This window comes from Dama dama, chromosome 7 (assembly GCF_033118175.1).
Source record: "Dama dama isolate Ldn47 chromosome 7, ASM3311817v1, whole genome shotgun sequence".
In the NCBI taxonomy this organism is placed as follows: Eukaryota; Metazoa; Chordata; class Mammalia; order Artiodactyla; family Cervidae; genus Dama; species Dama dama.
The window spans coordinates 30697872-30717776 of NC_083687.1; the positions used below are offsets into that span (position 1 = coordinate 30697872).

Below are 19905 nucleotides of genomic sequence, written 5' to 3' on the forward strand. Positions count from 1 at the left end.
GAAGTGCAGTTGCTCAGTCGTGTACAGCTCTTTCTGATTCCATTGATTGTAGTCTACCAGGGGATCGAACCCAGGTCTCCCGCATTGCGGACAGACGCTTTACCCTCTGAGCCACCCGGGAAGCTTTGGGGTCAGGGAGTCCTATTTAATGTTGAGCACCTGGCAAACGCCACTTGGATGCCAAACGCCCTCCCGGTGGGGCGGGAATCGGGAGGCGGGGAGGGTTTCACCCATTGCAGAGTCCTACAAAGGGGTCTCATGAGGCCTTAAGTTTCGCCTCCGTCCATCCTGCAGCGCAGGTGCGGGCACGACGCGCCAAACTCAGAATACAGCTGGCGCTAAACCTAGGCTCCGCAGCATTTCAGTTTCGTTTCTCTGCCCCTGCTGCCCCACCCCCCGCGACGGCCCGGGGATTTGCCCAGTGATCAGTGACGTAAGGGAACTAAGGCTCCCATTGGGAGGAGGCGTTCAGCAGCGACCAATCCGGGTGCTGGTCCGGGGGGAAATCTCGGTGGAGGGCTCCGAAAAGCCGGGAGATTACCGGGCGGGGACGCGCCGTCTCCCTGGGTGCAGGCGGAGGAGCACGACCCGGAACTGACCGCTGCGGAAAGATCGACCCCAGCTCGGGATTCGCGGCCCGGAGCCGGGGACCGGTGAGTAGGGGGTGCCCGGTGAGGAATGCTGCAGAGCAGCAGTCATACACGCGCCCTGCGCCGCGCGGGCAGAATGGGGCCGGGCCGCCGGGCGCGCTCGGGAGAAGGGTGAAGTTCGCGCCGTCCTCCCTCCCAGCCTAATCCTCCTGCTTGGCTTGGGCCTCCATTCGCTGTCTCCTCGTGGGTCTTCCTCGCTTTCGCGTGTCCAGCTCGGGCACCCATCCATTCTTGTCTCCAGAGCCAGAAGTAATGGGGCCCAGATGACGGTCTCGTTGCTTGGAGCCGTGCAAACTGCCAGTCTGGCCCTAGAACCAAAGTCATGGTATTTTTTGTTTTGTTTGTTTAATTGGTCAGAATAAACCGGTTTAGCCACGTATAGCTGGAGTTTTGCCTTCACTCCTTCCTCTGGCCCATTAGCAATTTAGCATTTTCCCTGCTGCTTTTCACCCTTAGAAAAATGTGTAAATTTATCTTTGTGGAACAAATGAGAAGCTAACAGCTCCAAATTCCCAGTACATTCCAGAGTTTGGCACTGCGACGGTTTGTGTGCGCTTCCTGAGAATGATATTGGTTCATTCAACAACAAATGTCAGTGTCAGGGACCCTGAGCTAAAAATCATAATTCCTAGAGTTACCCCTTCCCCAAGTTTAAAAGAATCAGCTTTTTAAAAATTGACTTTGTTTTGTACCTCAAATTGCAATTCCGTTTTTTTAAATAGTCTTTATTTTTTAGAACAGTTTTAGATTTATAGAAAAATTGGGAAGCTAGTACAGAGTTCCCAGTACCCCCAAACCTTTCCCCTATTCATTTATTAACATCTTACATTAATACGGAACATTTCTTCGATTAGTGAACCTGTACTGATATGTTATTATTGGCCGACATACATACTGAATTCACATTTTCATAGTTTTTACCTAAGTACTTTTTTTGTCTCATGATTCTACCCAAGTTACCATATTCCAATTAGTTCTCATTATGCTCCTGGTGGCTCAGAGGGTATAAGTGTCTGCTTGCAGTGGGGGAGATGTGGGGTCGATCCCTGGGTCGGGAAGATCCCCTGCCGAAGAAAATGGCAACCCACTCACTCCAGTACTCTTGCCTGGAAAATCCCATGGACAGAGAAGCCTGGTAGGCTACAGTCCATGGGGTCGCAAAGAGTTGGACACGACGGAGCAACTTCAGTACTACTACTACATGCTCCCCTTGGCTGTGGCAGTTTCTCAAACTTTTTTTTATAATCTTGAGAGTTTGGAGGAATACTCCCCATATATATTATATTATGTTATATTATAGGCTGCTCCTAAGACTGGCTTACGGGTTATTGGGAGGAAGACCACAGAGGTAGATTGCCATTTTCATCACTTCACATCAAGGGAACATGCATTATGACTTGATGCTGGTCTTCATTACCTGGCTGAGGTAGTGCTTGTCAGGCTTCTCCATCGTAAACTTTCTCCTACCCCCTCGCCCACTCCTCCCTTCCATACTGTAATCTATGGAAAGTAGTCAGACCCTGTGCAGAGGAGTGGGAGTATGCGCCACCCTCCTTAAGGTCAACTCTGTACCTGTGTTATTTTGCAATTCTTCTGCATGAGAGATTTGTCTCTTTTGCCTTATTTATTAAGTTATTCATTTATTCGTATCAGTGGGGACTCATGGATATTTATTTTATACTCAGGGTTATAATTCAGTACTACTTCATTTTGTTGCAACTTTAACCAATGGGAGCTCTTTTCGGTTGGCTTCTCTGCTCCTCTCTAGGATGTATGTTTATAGTGTATTTTGCTGTTGAGAACACTTTTCACTTGTGTGACCTCGCTTGAAGTCAGTTTGGCAAACTTGACATTATTCTTTCTTGTTAAGTGGTCAGGAAACTGAGAAGCAGAAAGTGGCTTCTTAGATGTCACTTCCCCCAAAGTGGGGAGGGAGTGACAGGCTGGGCTCAAACTACTGCAGAAGACCTTGCGACTGCAGTCGAGAGCCTGTAGTTGGAATCGAGGCTTCTTGGGGTGACTTCAGACTAGGCTCTGAATAGAAAAAGACATGGAGAATGGGAAGAAATTAATTTTGGAAGGCAAAGGCTTAATTTGGCTGGCATCCAGGATGAAAGAATCTGCCTGCAATGCGGGAGACCCCAGTTCGATCCCTGGGTCAGAAAGATCCCTTGGAAAAGGAAATGGCAACGCACTCCAGTATTCTTGCCTAGATAATTCCATGGGCAGAGGAGCCTAGTGGGCTACAGTCCATGGGGTAGCAAAGAATTGGACACTACTGAGCAACTAACACTCACTCACTCACTCAGAGTGAGTTCAAATTTGCCAGGTTGGTAGAAGTGCAGTGACCCTCCCCACCTCCACAACTCCCAAACTATCTGCATGAAGAGAGGAGATCTGGGCAATGTTTGTGGCCAGGAGTGTCTATAATTGGAGGGGAGCCCTTGGAGCCTCCTGCTGAAATGAGATTGCAAAGTGGGAAGGGAAGTGTGGTGACGGGAGAATGAAGAAGATACAGGACTCTGGAATCATAGGATAACATTTAGCCTCACAAACATTTACAGATTTTATGTCTGATATTGAAGATATGGAAGGATCAGTGAGACATGACCCTTGGGTTCACATCCTGGTTGGGAGAAAAGATGGGTAAAAATATCAATTGGGAAGCAGTGTGATTGTAGCTATAATAACAGCATCTGTAGGAGCTTCCTGAGGGAGGAAATTCATTCAGCTCAGAGGTGGGATGGTCACTAGAAGGACCACAGATACTGGGGCATATCTAATTCAGGCTTTCAAGGATGAGCTGGAGCTGACAAACTCATGTACAGGAGCATGGGGTGGGGAGTAGGGGTGGTGAAGAAGGGCTGTCTTTCTGGCTCACTGTCTCTAACATTAGGCTGAAGCAGAATTCAGGGCTGGTTGGTAAGTGGGGCCCAGATTATAGGGGGCCTGTGTGTCCTGCAGTACAGCTTTGACCTCAGGAGTTTTGAAGCAGGAGGGTGACAGGATGAATTGCACATGTTGGATGACCCTGGCAGCACTTTATACAGGATACGCTACGTTTCATCAAATCTAAGATGGCATCCATTATTTTATGTTTCACATAGAAAATATCTTTTGCCAGTTATATTATGGCATGTCATTGACCACATTTGAAAGATGCAAATATGTGATGACATAGGTGACTCAAATTTGACATAAAGCAGTAACTCCCTAACTGGTGGCTTAAGGCCCTTCTGCCTCTGGAGATTGAATGGGAAGACTGTCTCTATCTCACTAACCCATAGTTGTTCATTTCACTGACTCCATTTATGATCTTGAAGAAACTAAATTTGGTAAACTGGCTTTTTCCTGCATAATAGCCAATTGTCAAAAGAAACCAATTTGGTGACTCTTGATCTCAGCAGTGACTTTATGTTGCACAGTAAAAACACTGGTGTCTCCAGTTCTACCTGGTTCGGTGGAATCACAGCCAGCTTCCGGTTTATTGAAGGGTTAGAGGACCTGTCCACCCTGAGCAGAGATGAATGGCTGCTGGTAGAAGGTAATTCATGAAATGACTTCCTCGGGGTTCAGGATTCTCGTTTGGGTAAAGGGAGTAGGGTGGATCATGTCATTGCGAAGACTTTTGCTGGCTCTTATTTCTATGCTTTCTGTCCACCTGAGAGCCAGGAATGGCAAGGAGAGTGATAGTTTTACCCCTTACTGTGCAAACCTGTTGAGGTCATCAGGCTGTGCTGAAGGCACAAGTGATAGAAGGGGCAGAATCACAGGGGAGCGTGATAAGCCAGGGAGGGGTTTGCGGGAGGGTCAGTTTTGCATTGGTTTGGAAGGGCTGGGTGTGAGGTGTGAGTAGGTGTTCAGGTCCACCCGCATCTCATTCAGGAAGCGCACTGCCTGTCGAATGTAAGGGGAGGGTGCTTTCACTCGGCGTCAGCAGTAACACGTGCCCCTTGACTTCTGTCAGCACACTCCGGTTTACAAAGCCCTTCCATTGAGATGACCTCATCGGAGCCTCCTGACAAAGGAGCTGGTATTAGGGCCAGTTTTGCAGTTTGCCTGGGTGAACAAGAGAGCGTAGCGGACTGGGCCGAGGCGTCAGCACCAGACGCTGCATCCTTGCCGCGTGCTCTTGGGCAGGTTGCTTCCCTCTATGAACCTCAGTTTCCTGAGAAGAGTATCCTGAATGTTAAATAATATGAGGTGTGTAAATGGCCAGTAAGGTGGGTTCTACAGAAATACTGTCACCAAGAAGTTGACAGTCACCAGGCTGTTGAACCCAAACCTGAACCTGGATTCAATCTAAGATTTACACCTTGGATCTTACATGTTTTCAGCAATGCCAGAGTAAGCTCTCTTCAATATTTGTTATGCATTTGCGATGGACCCTATATGATGAAACAAAGGGATTGAACATAGAAATGTACCATGTTTCTTCTGTTAGTTTCAGCAGACTGTCACACAAATGCGTATGCAATTAGCATGGCTTTCCAGTCCTCTGAATTTGATCGTTTGTTCAACACCTGTGTCTTGAGCTTCTACAAGTGTCAGACACAAGCATCTCTCTATTATGATTTTCAGGGTCTTTGGTAGTTACAGACCCTTGTACAGATTATTTTAAAAAGGATGGAAAATTCTAGCCCCTCTCCTCAGAATTTTTCTGACTTTTATTTTTTCTTGTTGAACTATTTAAAATTAAGTTGTAGTGGTATTATATATGTGCATGAGTGCTCAGTCGCCAAGTTGTGTCCAACTCTTTGTGACCCCATGGATTGATTGTAGGCCACTAGGCTCCTCTGTCAATGGAATTTTTCAGGCAAGAAAACTGAAGTGGTTTGCCATTTCCTACTCCAAGGAATCTTCCTGACCCAGGGATCGAACCCGCATCTCTTATGTCTCCTGTATTGGCAGGCGGGTTCTTTACCACTAGCAACACCTGGAAAGCCCCTGTGCAGTTCTAAACCCTGCAGCATGTATAGCCTAAAAATATGGACATTCTCATACATAACTTTAATAAATGCCATTAAAAATCAATAATAATTTCTCAATATGATCCGATACCCAGTCTTTAGTCAAGTTTCCCCTAATTGTCCCCAGATTGTTTTATAACTTTTTAAAAAAGCAAAGATTCAATCAAAGTATTTGCATTTGGTTGTTATTTCCCTTTAGTCTATTTATATCAAGAACACTCCTGCTTTATTTTTCATAGCTTGACTTTTTAGAAGACCAAGCCAGTTGTCTTGGGGAATGTCTCATGTTCTTGATTTATCTGATTATTTCCTGATGATGTGGTTTATAGCTCATTTCTATCCCTTGTATTTTTGGTAAACTGAAAGGTAGGTAGAAAGATTTGATTCATTCTTGTCAAACATTTTTCGCAGGACTACTGCAAAGGTGACATTGTACAATTCCTGTGGCACCACATTGAGAAATATATGCCAGTCTGTCCCTTTATTAGTGATGCTGGATTGGGTCACTGGCTTAAAGCCATCACCAGATCTCCCTTATCAAGGTACATTAGGGAGTAACCCACTGCGCCGTACCTTGGCATCATGGAACTGTCCTATCCCCTAGTACCTTTCATCTCATGGTTTTAGCATTAGATGATGATCCTTGTCTTATATAGTGGGGTTGCAAGATGATGTTTTTCTAATTCTATCATCCCTCCTGCACTTTTTCCCTGGTGTTCTTCCATAATCCCTGGACAGGTTTGTTCGTCTAGTACATATGCGATCATTCATATAATGTTGGGGGTTTAAAGATCCATCAAAGTCCAGCATGGAGCCTGAGTTAAGAACCCCTGCTCCAAGTGATGAGGGTATCAGGTTTTGTGTGAACTGGGAGCCATAGCTAAGCTCCTCATAGTCCTTTTATTCATCTGGTCATTTGCAACAGAATTAATTTCCCAGCCCTAAACACATGCCATCCCCCATTACAACAAAAGAAACAAATAACCTCAACCTTTGAACTTTCAAGCCCCTAGCAAAGTGATTGGTGAAGGGCTCCAGTGGCCCACAGGAATCACCAACACTGCTGACCAGAGGATGAGATGGCTGGATGGCATCACCAACTTGCTGGATGTGAGTTTGAGCAAGCCCCAGGATTTGGTGATGGACAGGGCAGCCTGGCGTGCTGCAGTCCATGAGGTCGCAGAGAGTCAGACATGACTGAGCAACTGAACTGAACCTTGTGTTACATTTCCGAGTGCTGGGTTAGGCTCACTTCCTCAACAGACAAACCAGGGACTTGCACCAGGCAATCCTAGACTTTTTACCATCCTTATTAACATTCTAAAAACTTTATTACCTGCATTTACCAGTTAAATTCTTTATAATCATTTCATTTGAGCTTTGTAGATAAAGGTCTTTTCCACACCCGTTACATCTCTTAAAGTCACACATCTCTAACTCTGTTGGAGCTTCTGGTTGGAGTCCATTGTCAGTAGTAAAATAATCCCTTACATTTGTACAGTACTTTCACTTTATAAAGCACTTTTTATATATTGCTCAAGTAGACTTTGTATTCCTATGTTGTTTTCTCTTTGGGGCTATATTTCTAGCTCATTCATGTCACTACAGTGAAAGAAATTGAAGGCCACTGAACTCTGTTGTAATAGACTTTCACGTACATAATAAGTAATCAGATTGATTTGCCTGTGGTTCCAAGGGCTTCGTTCCAGCCTGGCAGTTACCTGTGCGCCCTGTCTGCTGGCTGTCTTCCCAGAGACCGCCCCGGTGGCCTACGATGGGTCTCCACCCCACAAGACTTTAACTCTGGAGCCCATGTGTCACCGTGGCGTTTCATCCTTACTTCCTCTCTTGCTGCCACTTTAAATTTTCACTCTTGCTTTACTTGTGCTTTGAATACTCACTGGATTTGGGAGCCAAGGGTTCTGGATTCTCTTCTAGATTCTCCCTCAATACCATGCTTATGCCTAATACTTTTAGCATAATTCTTTTACTCAACCCATGTAGAAATCCTTGAAGGCAAGTATGACTCTCCCCATTTTATGGATGGATAAACTGAGGCTCAGAGTACTTAAATGAGTTTTCTCTTGTTACACAGTGTGAGGGCAGGATGCAGCTGTTGGTTTAGGTGTGCTGAGGCTTCTAACCTCAGACTGTAAGTGTGCCAGGGCTGCAGAGGTAAACAGGACTAAAGTCCTCTGTGCTCAACTTCTGTGCTCCCTCTGAGAGCCACGCTCTCATCCACACATTCCTGTCAGAACCACCTGAAGGTTCCTCCCACGTTGGTTTCAGTCACCCTTGTTAGCAGGAGAGCTGCTAGGCCAGCTGCATGGAGGGGCACAGCTGAGAACGAGTCCATTGTGGCCCTGCAGTGCTCTGCCAGCAGACTGAGTAGGTAGGGACCAACTCTCTAGGGCAAGTGAACCGTCAAAAACTCACACAGCCCAAGGAAACATCTGTAAAGGAGGACACCTGAACTCAACCTCTTGATGCTCCTTGAGTCTCAGTAAAGAACCTCAATGCACTTAGTCTTTGAAACCTGAAGTCTGCAGGGCAAACAAAGGAGTCTCTAGACTCTGTCAAGGCCCCTCATGAACAGTTGTGCAGCCCATGCACTGCACAAGTCAGGGAGCACTGCACATAGTAGGTGTTGTGGATTTGTATATTATGACAGTTCAGCAGGTAGTTATCTGGTGTCTTGTTCTCTCATAATCGGTACATTAGAGCAATTTTCCAGCAGATGGAAGGAAAGGGTCTTGAGATAGGAGTGTGTTCCCAAGAGTACAGCATGGGCTGGTACCTGCGCTGCTCTCCCTTCTTCCAAGCTACACACTCTGGGCCTCAGTTTCCTCATCTGTAAAACGAGGGTGTTGGACTTGAGGATCAGTAAGGTCCTTTCCCTCTGATTCTGGGGGAGCCTCATAGGAGCTGCAATTGACTGGTCGATTGCTTGGGCGGGGAGCCCCATGTGAGGCTGCCACTCCTGCCCCTCTGCTGGGCCTGCTGTTGACTCCGTGTCTGGTCCCCAAGGAGGAGAAGTCCCAGCCGGTGAACAGGGCCCCTCTGAGCTCGGGACACCATGGCCGCGTCGGCACCGCTGCGGAGTCTGGAAGAGGAGGTGACCTGTTCCATCTGCCTCGATTACCTGCGGGACCCAGTGACCATTGACTGTGGCCACGTCTTCTGCCGCAGCTGTACCACTGACATCCGCTCCGTCTCAGGGGGCCGCCCCGTCTGCCCCCTGTGCAAGAAGCCATTTAAGAAGGAGAACATCCGGCCAGTGTGGCAGCTGGCCAGCCTGGTGGAGAACATTGAGCGGCTGAAGGTGGACAGGGGCCGGCAGCCGGGGGAGGCGGCCCAGGAGCAGGCGGACGCGAGGCTGTGCGAGCGGCACCGGGAGAAGCTGCACTACTACTGCGAGGACGACGGCAAGCTGCTGTGCGTCATGTGCCGGGAGTCCCGGGAGCACAGGCCGCACTCGGCCGTCCTGGTGGAGAAGGCGGCCCAGCCCCACAGGGTAAGCCCTCTGCTCGCCCGCAGGGAGGGGTGCTCTGCTCGGCGCCCACCCGGCGGCGAGGCCTGGCTCAGGCCCCTCGGAAGGCTTCTCGCTGGCCAGGGACTCGGCCCGAGCCCACCCTCCTGCCTCAGCCCAGGCCATCCCCACTGCTTGTCTTTCTGCAGGAAAAAATCCTGAACCACCTGAGTACCCTAAGGAGAGACAGAGACAAAATTCAGGGCTTTCAGGCCAAGGGCGAAGCTGATATCCTGGCTGCGCTGGTAAGTGAGGCTGTCGAGGGAGAGAGAGCCCTGAGGCGGGCGATCTGCCGCGCGGGGCAGGAGCTTCTGAGCTTGTAGAGACACGGCTGGGAGGCCGCTGGCTCCCTGGGAGAGGAGCCCCGACCGGACTGGCAGCGGGAGACCTGGGTTTTGGCCCACGCCCTGCCAGTCTAAGGTCTGCGGGCTTGACCTGCTTCCTCATCTCACAAGTGAGGGCGTTGCCTGGATGTTGGCTAAGGTCCTTCTGTGATTCACCTCAGCTGCAGGGCCTGTTTGCTCAGCAGAGTCAGGGTGTGAGGAACTGAGGAAGGCCTGGCTTCGTCCTTCCTTACAAAGAGCGGAAGAGAGACATTATTCCTGAGAGTGAGGGAAGCCAGAGGGTTTGGAAGGAGGGAACTGGCTCCAAGAAGAGAACTGAGAGGAGTGGGCTCTGCCAGGCATGACCAGCTCTGAGGATGCTGTGTGTAGTGAGTCCATGGTTACCAGTAGTTAGGAAACAGGCAGCGCATTGAGTGCTTGGTTAGAGAGGCGATCAGGAAGGGAAAAAACTGATAGAGATTCCAGTTTTCTGGGGAAAGTCTGTTGGGGAAGCAGGCACTGGAGGGTGGAGGGATGTTGGGGCCAGTCCTTGCGGTGAGCAGGTGGGCCCCGGGAGAGGGACAGTGAGGTAGGAGATGGCCCAACCCGGGCAGTGCCTCCAGGCGCCCAGTGTGCGGGGATGCTGACCAGGTCCCAGCCTGGACTCAGCAGGGAGACTTGGAGACAAGAAAGGACATTACCCCAGTTGTAGACATTCCAGAGTTTCACTGAGGAAAGAGGAGATAGTCCTGTGTGGCAAGGATAGTGTGCATGCAGATATTTTACACATACTGGGGAGGATGCTGAGGAGAGGGTTAGTCAGGCTTGAATAAAATTAATCAAGGGAAACATCCTGGAAGAGGCAGCACACGCCAGTTGGAAACTGTGTTGGCTTACAGTGTTGCTCAGAGGGCCCCGGAACATACTGGTTTACCTAGAACAGCTGATGATGGCAGGCACTCAGGCTTCCAGTCCCATGAGGGAACTGACCTGACTGACTTACCATGTCTTCCCTGAGGAAAGGAGGTTGCCCCAGGAAGGCTCCAAAGCCGCTTCCAGCCCGGACACTGTAGAACTCATGAATGGGGTTAGCGAGGAGTGAAAGAGCCAGCGTGTACACCCCCACACCAGATCCTGGAGGGGTCTTCCCCCCCGGGGCAGAGATGTCACCCCCTTCTCCCCCTTCCCACCCCTGCAGAAGAAGCTCCAGGACCAGAGGCAGTGCATCGTGGCTGAGTTTGAGCAGGGCCACCAGTTCCTGAGGGAGCGGGAGCAGCACCTGCTGGGCCAGCTGGCGAAGCTGGAGCAGGAGCTCACAGAGGGCAGGGAGAAGTTCAAGACCAGGGGCGTCGGGGAGCTTGCCCGGCTGGCGCAGGTCATCTCTGAGCTGGAGGGCAAGGCGCAGCAGCCGGCTGCAGAGCTCATGCAGGTGAGAGACCTCCCTGGGGCAGGGAGCCAGGAGACCAGGACGGCAGGCATGGCCCTGCCTCTCCCTCACGGGACCTTGGAGAGTCTCTTCTTCCCGGGGCCTCCGTTTTCTCATCTGAAGCATGGAGACGATGCTCCTTATCCCCACCACTCACTGTAGTGATTGCATGAGCGTAAAATGAGACAATTGGCACAGTGTCACTTCAAAAAGTAAACTTTTTACGAGCAAGAGTTTACAGTCTTGAGAAGTGCTGTAGAAATGGAAGGGAAGCTTGTTAGTATTTTCATGACTATCCTGCATTCTCATCACTGCCGTCATGAGCCTGTCTTCTAACAAGTCACTGGCAGACGCTGGTCCAGGGGAGGCTTTTTATGATTCTGGAGATGAAGAAGCCTTTGGGGTCGGGGGTGGCTGAGGGACGGCTGAACGGTGGCTTCTCTTAAGAACCCAGGGGATCTGGAGGAGATGGGCAGCTGGGGAAGGGAGTCAGAAGACAGAGGTTTTCTCTGGGCCTGTGGCATCAGCCTCAGAATCAGGTGGTGAGCTGGCAGGGTGCCTCTGGGGCACCTGCTGGAGAAGGCAGCTTTGATGCTGAAAAAGGGAGGGTCATGGGTTGGAGTCATGGATGGTTGCTAAGTTGCAATGACACCACAACCCCTTCCACTGGGAGCCTCTCACAGGAGTCACACTGCCGTGAACAGGGCTTTGAACTGCCTTTGGGTGGATCATGTGTGATCCCTCTGCCCCCCGGCCCACAGGCCCGGAGACGGCCTGTATAATGAGCTCCTCCACTTGCATGGTGGGGGGTGGCTGGCCTATCTGTCGGCAGCGGGACCACCCAGGACGTCTAGGGAAACACTGGCCCTGGCCTGTGGCAGGGCAAGTCGGTGGCGGGATGTCAGGGGAGATGGCGAGGCCCCCAGGTACGTGTGCCGCACAGGTGGCCTCTGCCTGCCTCTCTGTCATTGTGGATTCTGACTCAAGCATTGGGAACTCTTCCGCTCCAGCCCTCAGTGATGAAGTCTCAGAGGACCAGCGGGTGGAAGAGTTCGTCCCAGGCCGTGAGGCAGATCAGGAAGTGAGTCAGAGCTCCAGCCCCAGTGTCCTGACTCCCAGGCCTCTGGCCTCTTGCTCATCTTTTCTCTCAACTTTGTCCAGAATGTCTCTCTGGCTCCTTCCTTTCCTCCTCTGTCATTCTGTTCCCTCAGGTTTCTCTCTCTGACTCTGACTAGATCACTTGCTGTCTCCCTTCTCCCTCCCCTTCAGGGGTGCGCATCCTTCCTCTCCCCACAGCCCCAGCCACGGCCACCGTGTGGGTGTGCACCTGTGGACCAGAGAGGGACACAGCCAGGGTGCCGGGGGGCGGGGATCCGGTTGCGTCTGCCCAGAGGGGAGCTTCTCCCCAATCCGCCTGGAAGAGCTTTGTGGACTGACAGAGGCCCAGCCTTCAGCGCCTCTGAGACCACTCAGATAGAAGGCACCCCTGGGGCTGAGTGGGAGGAGAGAGGGAGAGAAAGTGGGTGTCTGCTGGAGGTCAGCGCGGGAGTGTGGCGCTGGTGAGTTTTTTCTCTGCGTGTTTGGGTCTGCCTTTGCTGAAGGAAACTGGACAGCTAACTCCTGTCCTGGTGTTAGTATTTCTCCAGAGATAGACTGTCAGTGGACAGTAAGGATGAGGCCCTACTAAGATGGGGGCCCTGATCCAAAATCTGGTAAAGAAATACAGGTGAGGGAGAAGCAGCAGGACAGGAGATAAATACAGAGGCCTTTTGACAAAGGTGATAGGAAAGATCTCTAGAGCATCACTGTCAGGAGGAGGTTTAAGGGAGCTAGGGGAGGGGGGAGCACCTCTGGAGGGTACCAGGAACCAGCTCCTTGGTTCAGCCCAGGGTGGGCCTTGCAGGGTCGAGTGGCAATTGGCGACTCTGCCTTCCACTGTGGGCGCCATCCACGCCCATGAAGAACCTTTGGGTTCTTACTACCCAGCATTGCTGTGATTCCTGCCCCAGGCTTGCTGCTCTGACTGCCTCTTTCACCACAGCCCCAGGAGTTGGAGGTGGGGGTTGGGGGCCCTCCAGGAGCCCTGGGCGGGTTGCTTCCCTGTGGAGGCCCCGGGTGTGAGGCTGCAGGTCATCTCAGGACTCCCAGGTCTCCCCTTGGGCGGCCTTTGGGAGAAGGGTTCCTGCATTGGCGCTCTGGGTCCCATCCTCTCTGGGCGCTCACAACCTGCCCTTAGATGAGCCTTAGTCTCTCTCTCTCAGACTCCAGTAGCGACTCCTGTGTCCCATAGTCCACCCTCTTAGCTCCCTTATCCTGCCCACTTAACTGCCCATTTATTTGCCTTTTTATGCCACGTATCCCTTGTGGCTCAGCTGGTAAAGAATCCTTCTGTAATGTGGGAGACCTAGGTTCAATCCCTGGGTTGGGAAGATCCCTTGGAGAAGGAAAAGGCTACCCACTCCAGTATTCTGGTCTGGAGAATTCCATGGGACGTATAGTTCATGGGGTCGCAAAGAGTTGGACACTACTGAGCAACTTTCACTTTCACTTTCTTGGCAGAGTTGTTGACATATACTGTCTCAGATTTATCACCAGTCTGGAACTGGCTTGGACTTGTTTTGAAGGACCAAGGAGAAGGGCAACAAGTCTCTGGGCAGTTGCTTCATGGTGGCACATTGATGTAGCTCTCACCTGTTTGATGGCCTCTCGGGAGCAAGACCCCAAGTTCTTCCTGAAATTTGCTGAAACAGTCCGCTGTAGGCACAACTCGGTGATTTCATTTGTTTCCCAGATTTCACTCTCTCAGAGGTCACTCTGCCCCCACCCTTACCCAGTCCCCCTCCAGGCTACTCTCTTCCTATAGCACCCATCACTTAATGGCGTCATCTAATGGATTTGTTAGGTTGACTCTTTGCTGTCTGCTTCCCCCTGTTAAGAGATTTGTGTCTCTTTTTTTTCTTTCTCTATCCCCACTTCTAGAGTGGCACCTGACACACAGGAAGCACTTAATATTTGTGGAATTAGTGAAAGGAAGGCAAAAATTACCATCAAGTGTTATGGAGGCTTTAGACTCACAAAAAGGAAATAACCAGCGTCTCACAAGCACCCCCTCCCCATTCTACCATGTCCTATCACTCAGGTAGCACCATTCTCCATCCTGCGCAAACTGTGGCCTGTCCTTAGTTGTTCTTTACCAGTATGCCCGGTCTGTCTCACACCTGGCGTGTGCTGCCTCCCTGGCCACACTGTACTGCCCTAGTCAGGGCATCGTTACTCTTGCCGGTCCACAAACCCTTCTCCAGACTGCTCCCCCGTGTTGGCATTATCTCTCTTAATCAATCCATTCTGTACAGGATGGCCAAGTGCTTGATCACTTAGGATTTTGGCTAGCTACTATACCAAACAAGTTACTTTTCTGCCAGTGACAGTTCAGACATGAGGGGTCTAGAGCTGTCAGGGTAGCTGTCCATGTAGTCAGCCAGGGAGCTGGTTACTTCCATCTGGTGGCTTTACCAACCTCAAGGGATGTTGTCCTCAGCTCTGTAGCTGAAGTTGGGCTCACCCTTGTTTTCAAAACTGAGCCAAGCAAAAAGGGGAAGACGAATGGAATTTTTTTTTTTTTTAAGGACATAACCCCCAAATTATAGCCATTGCTTCCTTTTATATCCCATTGGCTGGAACTTAGTCACATGACCATACCTGGTTGCAAAGGGATCTGGGAAATGTAGTTTTCGGTAACACTGCCCAGCTGTTATTTCACAGATTCTATTACTACAAAGAAGAAGGGGAGAATGAATTCTAGAGGGTTGTTAGCCGTCTCAGCCACTGTGAAGCAGATCACATACAATCTCTCCCCTACTTGAAACTCTTTGGTGGCTTGCTTCTGAATGTGGCACAGAATTTGAACTCCTTACTGTGCCTGCCCAGCCCCGCATGATTCGGCCCCTGCCACCTTTGCCAAGCCGTTTCTCACCCTGCTTTCCTCCCACTCTTCACCTGGCCAGCACCTTCTCCTTCACATCTGAGCATAAGTGTCATCCTCTCAGAGAAATTGGTTCAGTCGTCCCCTGGCCCCCCTCCATTCGCTCTGTCATTGTGATTATTTTGTTTGCTTTCTTTTTGTTTTATCCTTTGCTGCTGCGAGAATGTCAGCTTCATAAGGAAAAAACAGTATTTGTTCATTGATGCAGCCTGGTCTCTAATAGTGTTGGTACATAAGGACGAAGTCTTCTTTAATTCACACTGATGCTTGTGCTTTCTTCCCTTCCAGGACACCAGAGACTTCTTAAACAGGTAACAGAGTTTTGTTTTCACAGTGCACCTCATTCCCTTGTGCCCGTGTCCCTTCCCCTGTTCCTTGGCCATGATCCAAATTAGTGGCATGTGATATGGGGTCAGAGGTACCCACATCCCAGGGTTCATCACGATGACCTTGTCTCCTGGAAGCAAGTACACATCCTTGAGAACTGGTGGAGACTTGGTCTGTACCAGAGCAAGTTCTCTGTATAATCTCCACTCCTGGGCCCACTAGCCTTGTCTGAGACATGACAGGATGGTGTGAGGACACACCTTGGTAGAAAAAAGAGCTCTGGATGTTGAGTCTGCTGGTGGTCGTAAATCCTGGTTCAGCCTTGGACTGAGTACCTTTGAGGGCCTGTTTCTCTGTTACCTGGGATAATCATACCTTTCCCTCCTCTTTCATAAATTGTCACAAAGATTGAGAGAAGTGTAAGAAGAGCTAAGTAACAGGTTTGTCTGTCATCTCAGGTATCCACGGAAGAAGTTCTGGATTGGGAAACCCATTGCTCGAGTAGTTAAAAAAAAGACAGGAGAATTCTCAGATAAACTTCAGTTTCTGCAGCGAGGCCTACGAGAATTCCAGGGTAAGGGTTGGGGAGGGTCTTGGGGTGGGATCACGACTGGGTGGGTGCCGCTTTGAGGAGAGGGTACATGGCTCCTTACTGTGTGTGTCTGACCTCATTCCTCTGAGGTCTCCTGGGGTTTTCTTTCTCCGTCTTCTTCACAGATGGGCCCTTGGCACAAAATTAGTACTGTTTGAGTGAGAAATAGGCTCCTACATTTGCTGAGCTCAAGGGTCATTGCTGTTCATTTTTCCTCTCCAGGGAAGCTGCTGAGAGACCTAGAATATAAGACCGGTGAGTATCCAAACAGTTGTTCCCAGATTTATCACAAAGAGTACTCTCCCCACAGCGTCCTGCCCCCCGATTGCCCGCCCTCTCATCCAGCAGGGGCAGTTTCCCAGCTGCACATCTGAAGCCCCCGCCTTGTCTTTTCTGACCCATCTGCTGCTCTTCAGTGGGGAGTAGAGGCCTCCACTTGATAGTCTGACCCCTCCTGCCCCAAGGTTGGTTATTTTGTCCTTGGAGGTCCTGCCACCAGTCCTTTGACTAAGTCCCTGTGACTGACTTCCTTCTCATCAGCCTGATCACGTGGCTCCTGTGTTCGCAGCAAGCTGCCATGGCTTCGTAAGCCCAGAGACCTCTCTGCCCCAGCCCCACCGTGTGCTCCCTCTGGCCCTGCCTTCACCGCAGACCCACGAGGGGGCTGGTCACACTGCTGCAGGTGTGGCACATACTCCTTGGATCATGGAGCGTGGCACCCCTGCCGTGGAGACTGGGGTCCCCTCCCGGCCTGCTGGTGACTCCGTTGCTTCTTCCTCTGTCCCCACAGTGAGTGTCACCCTCGACCCACAGTCGGCCAGCGGGTACCTGCAGCTGTCGAAGGACTGGAAGTGCGTGACCTACAGCGGCCTGTACCAGGGCGCGTACCTGCACCCCCAGCAGTTTGACTGTGAGCCGGGGGTGCTGGGCAGTAAGGGCTTCACCTGGGGCAAGGTCTACTGGGAGGTGGAGGTGGAGAGGGAGGGCTGGTCCGAGGATGAGGATGAGGGGGACGAGGCGGAAGAAGGGGAGGAGGAGGAGGAAGAAGAGGAGGCCGGCTACGGGGACGGATACGACGACTGGGAGACGGACGAGGACGAGGAGTCGCTGGGGGATGAAGAGGAAGAAGCGGAGGAGGAGGAGGAGGAAGTTCTGGAAAGCTGCTTGGTGGGGGTGGCCAGAGACTCGGTGAAGAGGAAGGGAGACCTCTCCCTGCGGCCGGAGGACGGCGTGTGGGCGCTGCGCCTCTCCTCCGCCGGCATCTGGGCCAACACCAGCCCCGAGGCTGAGCTCTTCCCAGCGCTGCGGCCCCGGAGAGTGGGCATCGCCCTGGATTACGAAGGGGGCACCGTGACTTTCACCAACGCGGAGTCACAAGAACTCATCTACACCTTCACTGCCACCTTCACCCGGCGCCTGCTCCCCTTCCTGTGGCTCAAGTGGCCGGGAACACGCCTCCTGCTGAGACCCTGAGCCCCAGCTCCCGGCCCCACACCCACTGACGCTTCTCTTTGGAATTCTGGGCTCTGACGGGAGGGGAGGTGTCTGGCCGGAGCACCTGGAGAAGGCGAGGGAAGGGGCCCCATGTCTGCTGCCGTTTCCTCCCTGTGGCCCCTCTGGGACCTCTTTCAGTGCTCTTCCATCCATCCTGCCCTGGGGTCTTCTCTCTGCCCCGGGGTTCCTGTGCTGACTTCTGACCCTGAAGTCCAGAAGGGCTCCTCCCTCCTCCTCCCCACTGCCTTTGACCCAGCTCTGCCCTCCCTCATCCCAAATGGCATCCCTTGCCAGCTGTTCTTGGGAAAGACCAGTTGACTATTACCCCCAAGGCCATTTTACTGCCCTCCAATCCCATGGCTTCTGCTTTGCCCAAATCCCCTTCTGCTGCCTGCCTCCGTAGCACTTTGGAACGCCTACCGCCACCCCAACTCAGAGTTAAGTGTACATGAAAATGTCCCAGGTCGTTTAAGCCACCTGGAGTGCAAATAGAAAGCCTCTCCTCGTAAGATGCAGGGCGAAGTCCATGTTTCTGTGATATCAGGGCTGAGGTTTCCATCACTAGGAGGCGGGGCTCCCTAAAGCCATCTGTTGCCTCAGGGGAATGAATCTAGGTACGTACATCTTTGGGGTAACAGTGGGGTTGGTGGTCGGTAAATAATCTCTGTGAGTTGGTCCTTATGAGGAAAGTCTCTTAAAGAATCCAGAATACCCTGCTCTTGGTTGGTTCATATAGAAGCACCAAGGCAAATATTCAGTCAAACAAAACCTCCCCTGCCTTGGAAGCCCTGGTGGGTGCTGCAGCGGGATATTACGCTTCTGTCACTAGCTCCTCTCAATATCCAGGTCCCATTTTCCTAGGAATGGGGCTGTGAGAAGGGCAGCAGGGGTCCCCGGCAACCCACCAGGTCTGCATGTCAAGAGAGGTTTCAGAGCATATCCTCATTGCCCACAGGCCCAACCCCCAGTCCCCACCTCTGTCCAGGCTCTGCTTGTGCCCACAGTTTAGCACAAGCTCGTGCTCCAGCCAGATTACCTCGCAGCCTTTATTCTTATCCATTCCAGGCATTCTGCCAATCTCCTGCTAACTAATTTTAACCCCTCCGCTGCTCTAGGAGACTGTTCCCAGCTGCTGTGGATCTCAGGGTCTCTTAGCTGCCACATTGTCTGAAGTTGCGCTCTTTGTATGTTTCACATGCTGCCTGAGTCACATGTACATTCTGATTTCTGCCTCTAGTTTTGTAAGCTCATCGAGGACGGATACCACGTCTTCTGCTTCTCTTGTATTCTCCATGACACCTAGTTCAGTGCTGCGCACAGAGTAGGTGCTCAGTAAAAACTTGTTGAATGAACAGCCTGGATTCATGTGTATTTAATTGTGACTCAGATATCACCAGACCTTCACAGTCTGTGGCCACAGAAAGGTTCTGTTGATAGCAGTAGGCCAGGGTTTTTCTACGGTGCCCCTTCTAGGTCCTTTAAAACTTTGCAGCTTTGTTCACTATCCTCTGCACACACGTGCTGTCATTGCTGGAAGTCCCCAAAGAAGAGCTTCGCCTGGGAAACAGACCAGCCACTGCCAAGGTTCCAGCTTGTTCTTCCTCTCCTGCAATGGTGACCTGGTGCTGAGATCCAGCTTCTGTAGAGCAGGGGCTCCCTTGAGAAGGGTGACATCCAGTACAGGACCCCCACAATCCTTCCCTGAAAAATGAAAGTGCTCCAACAGAGATATAACCTACAGAGTCAATTTCCCCTCCTGACATTCAGTTGTTTCACCATTTCTTGTCTGTCCTTTTTTGATTTTTTTTAAATTGTCATCTTAAAGGTAGGAGAGGGAGGATTACAGAAAGTACCTCTAAGATTATACTAAATGGCAAAGACCATATTTCCTCCTTGAACTCATATGTGGACTCATTAATGTTTTTCTTTTTTTTTGTAATAAAGTTTTATTAAAGTATAAAGGAGATAGAGAAAGCTTCTGACATAGGCATCAGAAGGGGGCAAAAGAGTACCCCCTTTGCTAGTGTTAGCAATGAGTTATATACTCTCCAATGAATCCAAAGAATGTCTGGAGGTTGTAAAGACCTCACCAGACCTACTCCCATAATTTACATTTTAAGATAACAGAGTTGGCCAGAAGGTTTAATCCAAAGATTGTCCTCAGGCAGGATACATCCTTGTAAAGACCAGACCTACTCCCATAATTTATGTTTTAAGATAACAGAATTAGCCAGAGGGTTTAATCCAAGGACTGTCCTCAGGCAGGATACATTATTGTTATACAATTCTAAGGAATGTAAAGGAAAAAAAGTAAAAAAGTTTGTCCTTTCTTCCTCCTTGAATATCCCAGACCTGTCTCTCCTTGGGGACCCCCAGACTTCTTATCACCCTGCCTAGGAAATGACTCTCTCATTCCCCCCTTTTCTTTTAGGAGAATTATGTTGCCAAGGGAAAAGGGGCGTCATTCTCATTCCATAACTGCTTCCGAGCTGACAAGGGGCGTTGTCCCTAAATTGGTGAGGCAACATATTCTCCTAATCCTCATAGTGAGGATGTCTGATCCAGGGGCTCCAAGTAATAGTCGAAGGAGGCTGTGGCACTCATGGGAGCTC

General features: G+C 50.7%; 1 protein-coding gene across 3 annotated transcripts; it reads left to right on the forward strand.

The window, feature by feature from the left end:
• The first annotated feature begins 514 nt into the window (after positions 1 to 514).
• LOC133059735 (tripartite motif-containing protein 26) lies at positions 515 to 18645 on the forward strand. 3 transcript variants are annotated; one of them, XM_061147262.1, is made up of 11 exons: positions 542 to 653; positions 4076 to 4194; positions 8648 to 9134; positions 9299 to 9394; positions 10671 to 10901; positions 11909 to 11979; positions 13458 to 13668; positions 15169 to 15191; positions 15666 to 15781; positions 16022 to 16054; positions 16590 to 18645. In XM_061147262.1, exons 3-11 carry the CDS (start codon positions 8697 to 8699, stop codon positions 17270 to 17272), a joined length of 1902 nt encoding a protein of 633 aa, XP_061003245.1. In that variant the 5' UTR covers positions 542 to 653; positions 4076 to 4194; positions 8648 to 8696; the 3' UTR covers positions 17273 to 18645. The 3 variants fall into 3 exon arrangements, with proteins under 3 accessions (XP_061003246.1, XP_061003245.1, XP_061003247.1); XM_061147263.1 differs by lacking the exon at positions 4076 to 4194 and having other exon boundaries at positions 515 to 653; XM_061147264.1 differs by lacking the exons at positions 11909 to 11979; positions 13458 to 13668.
• The last annotated feature ends 1260 nt before the right edge of the window (positions 18646 to 19905 follow it).

Coding starts and splice junctions, on each gene's coding strand:
- LOC133059735 (XM_061147263.1), top strand. CDS start 8,697: ATGGCCGCGTCGGCACCGCTGCGGAGTCTGGAAGAGGAGGTGACCTGT. Junction 9,135..9,298: donor AGGCGGCCCAGCCCCACAGG/GTAAGCCCTCTG, acceptor GTCTTTCTGCAG/GAAAAAATCCTGAACCACCT. Junction 10,902..11,908: donor CGGCTGCAGAGCTCATGCAG/GTGAGAGACCTC, acceptor CTTCCGCTCCAG/CCCTCAGTGATGAAGTCTCA.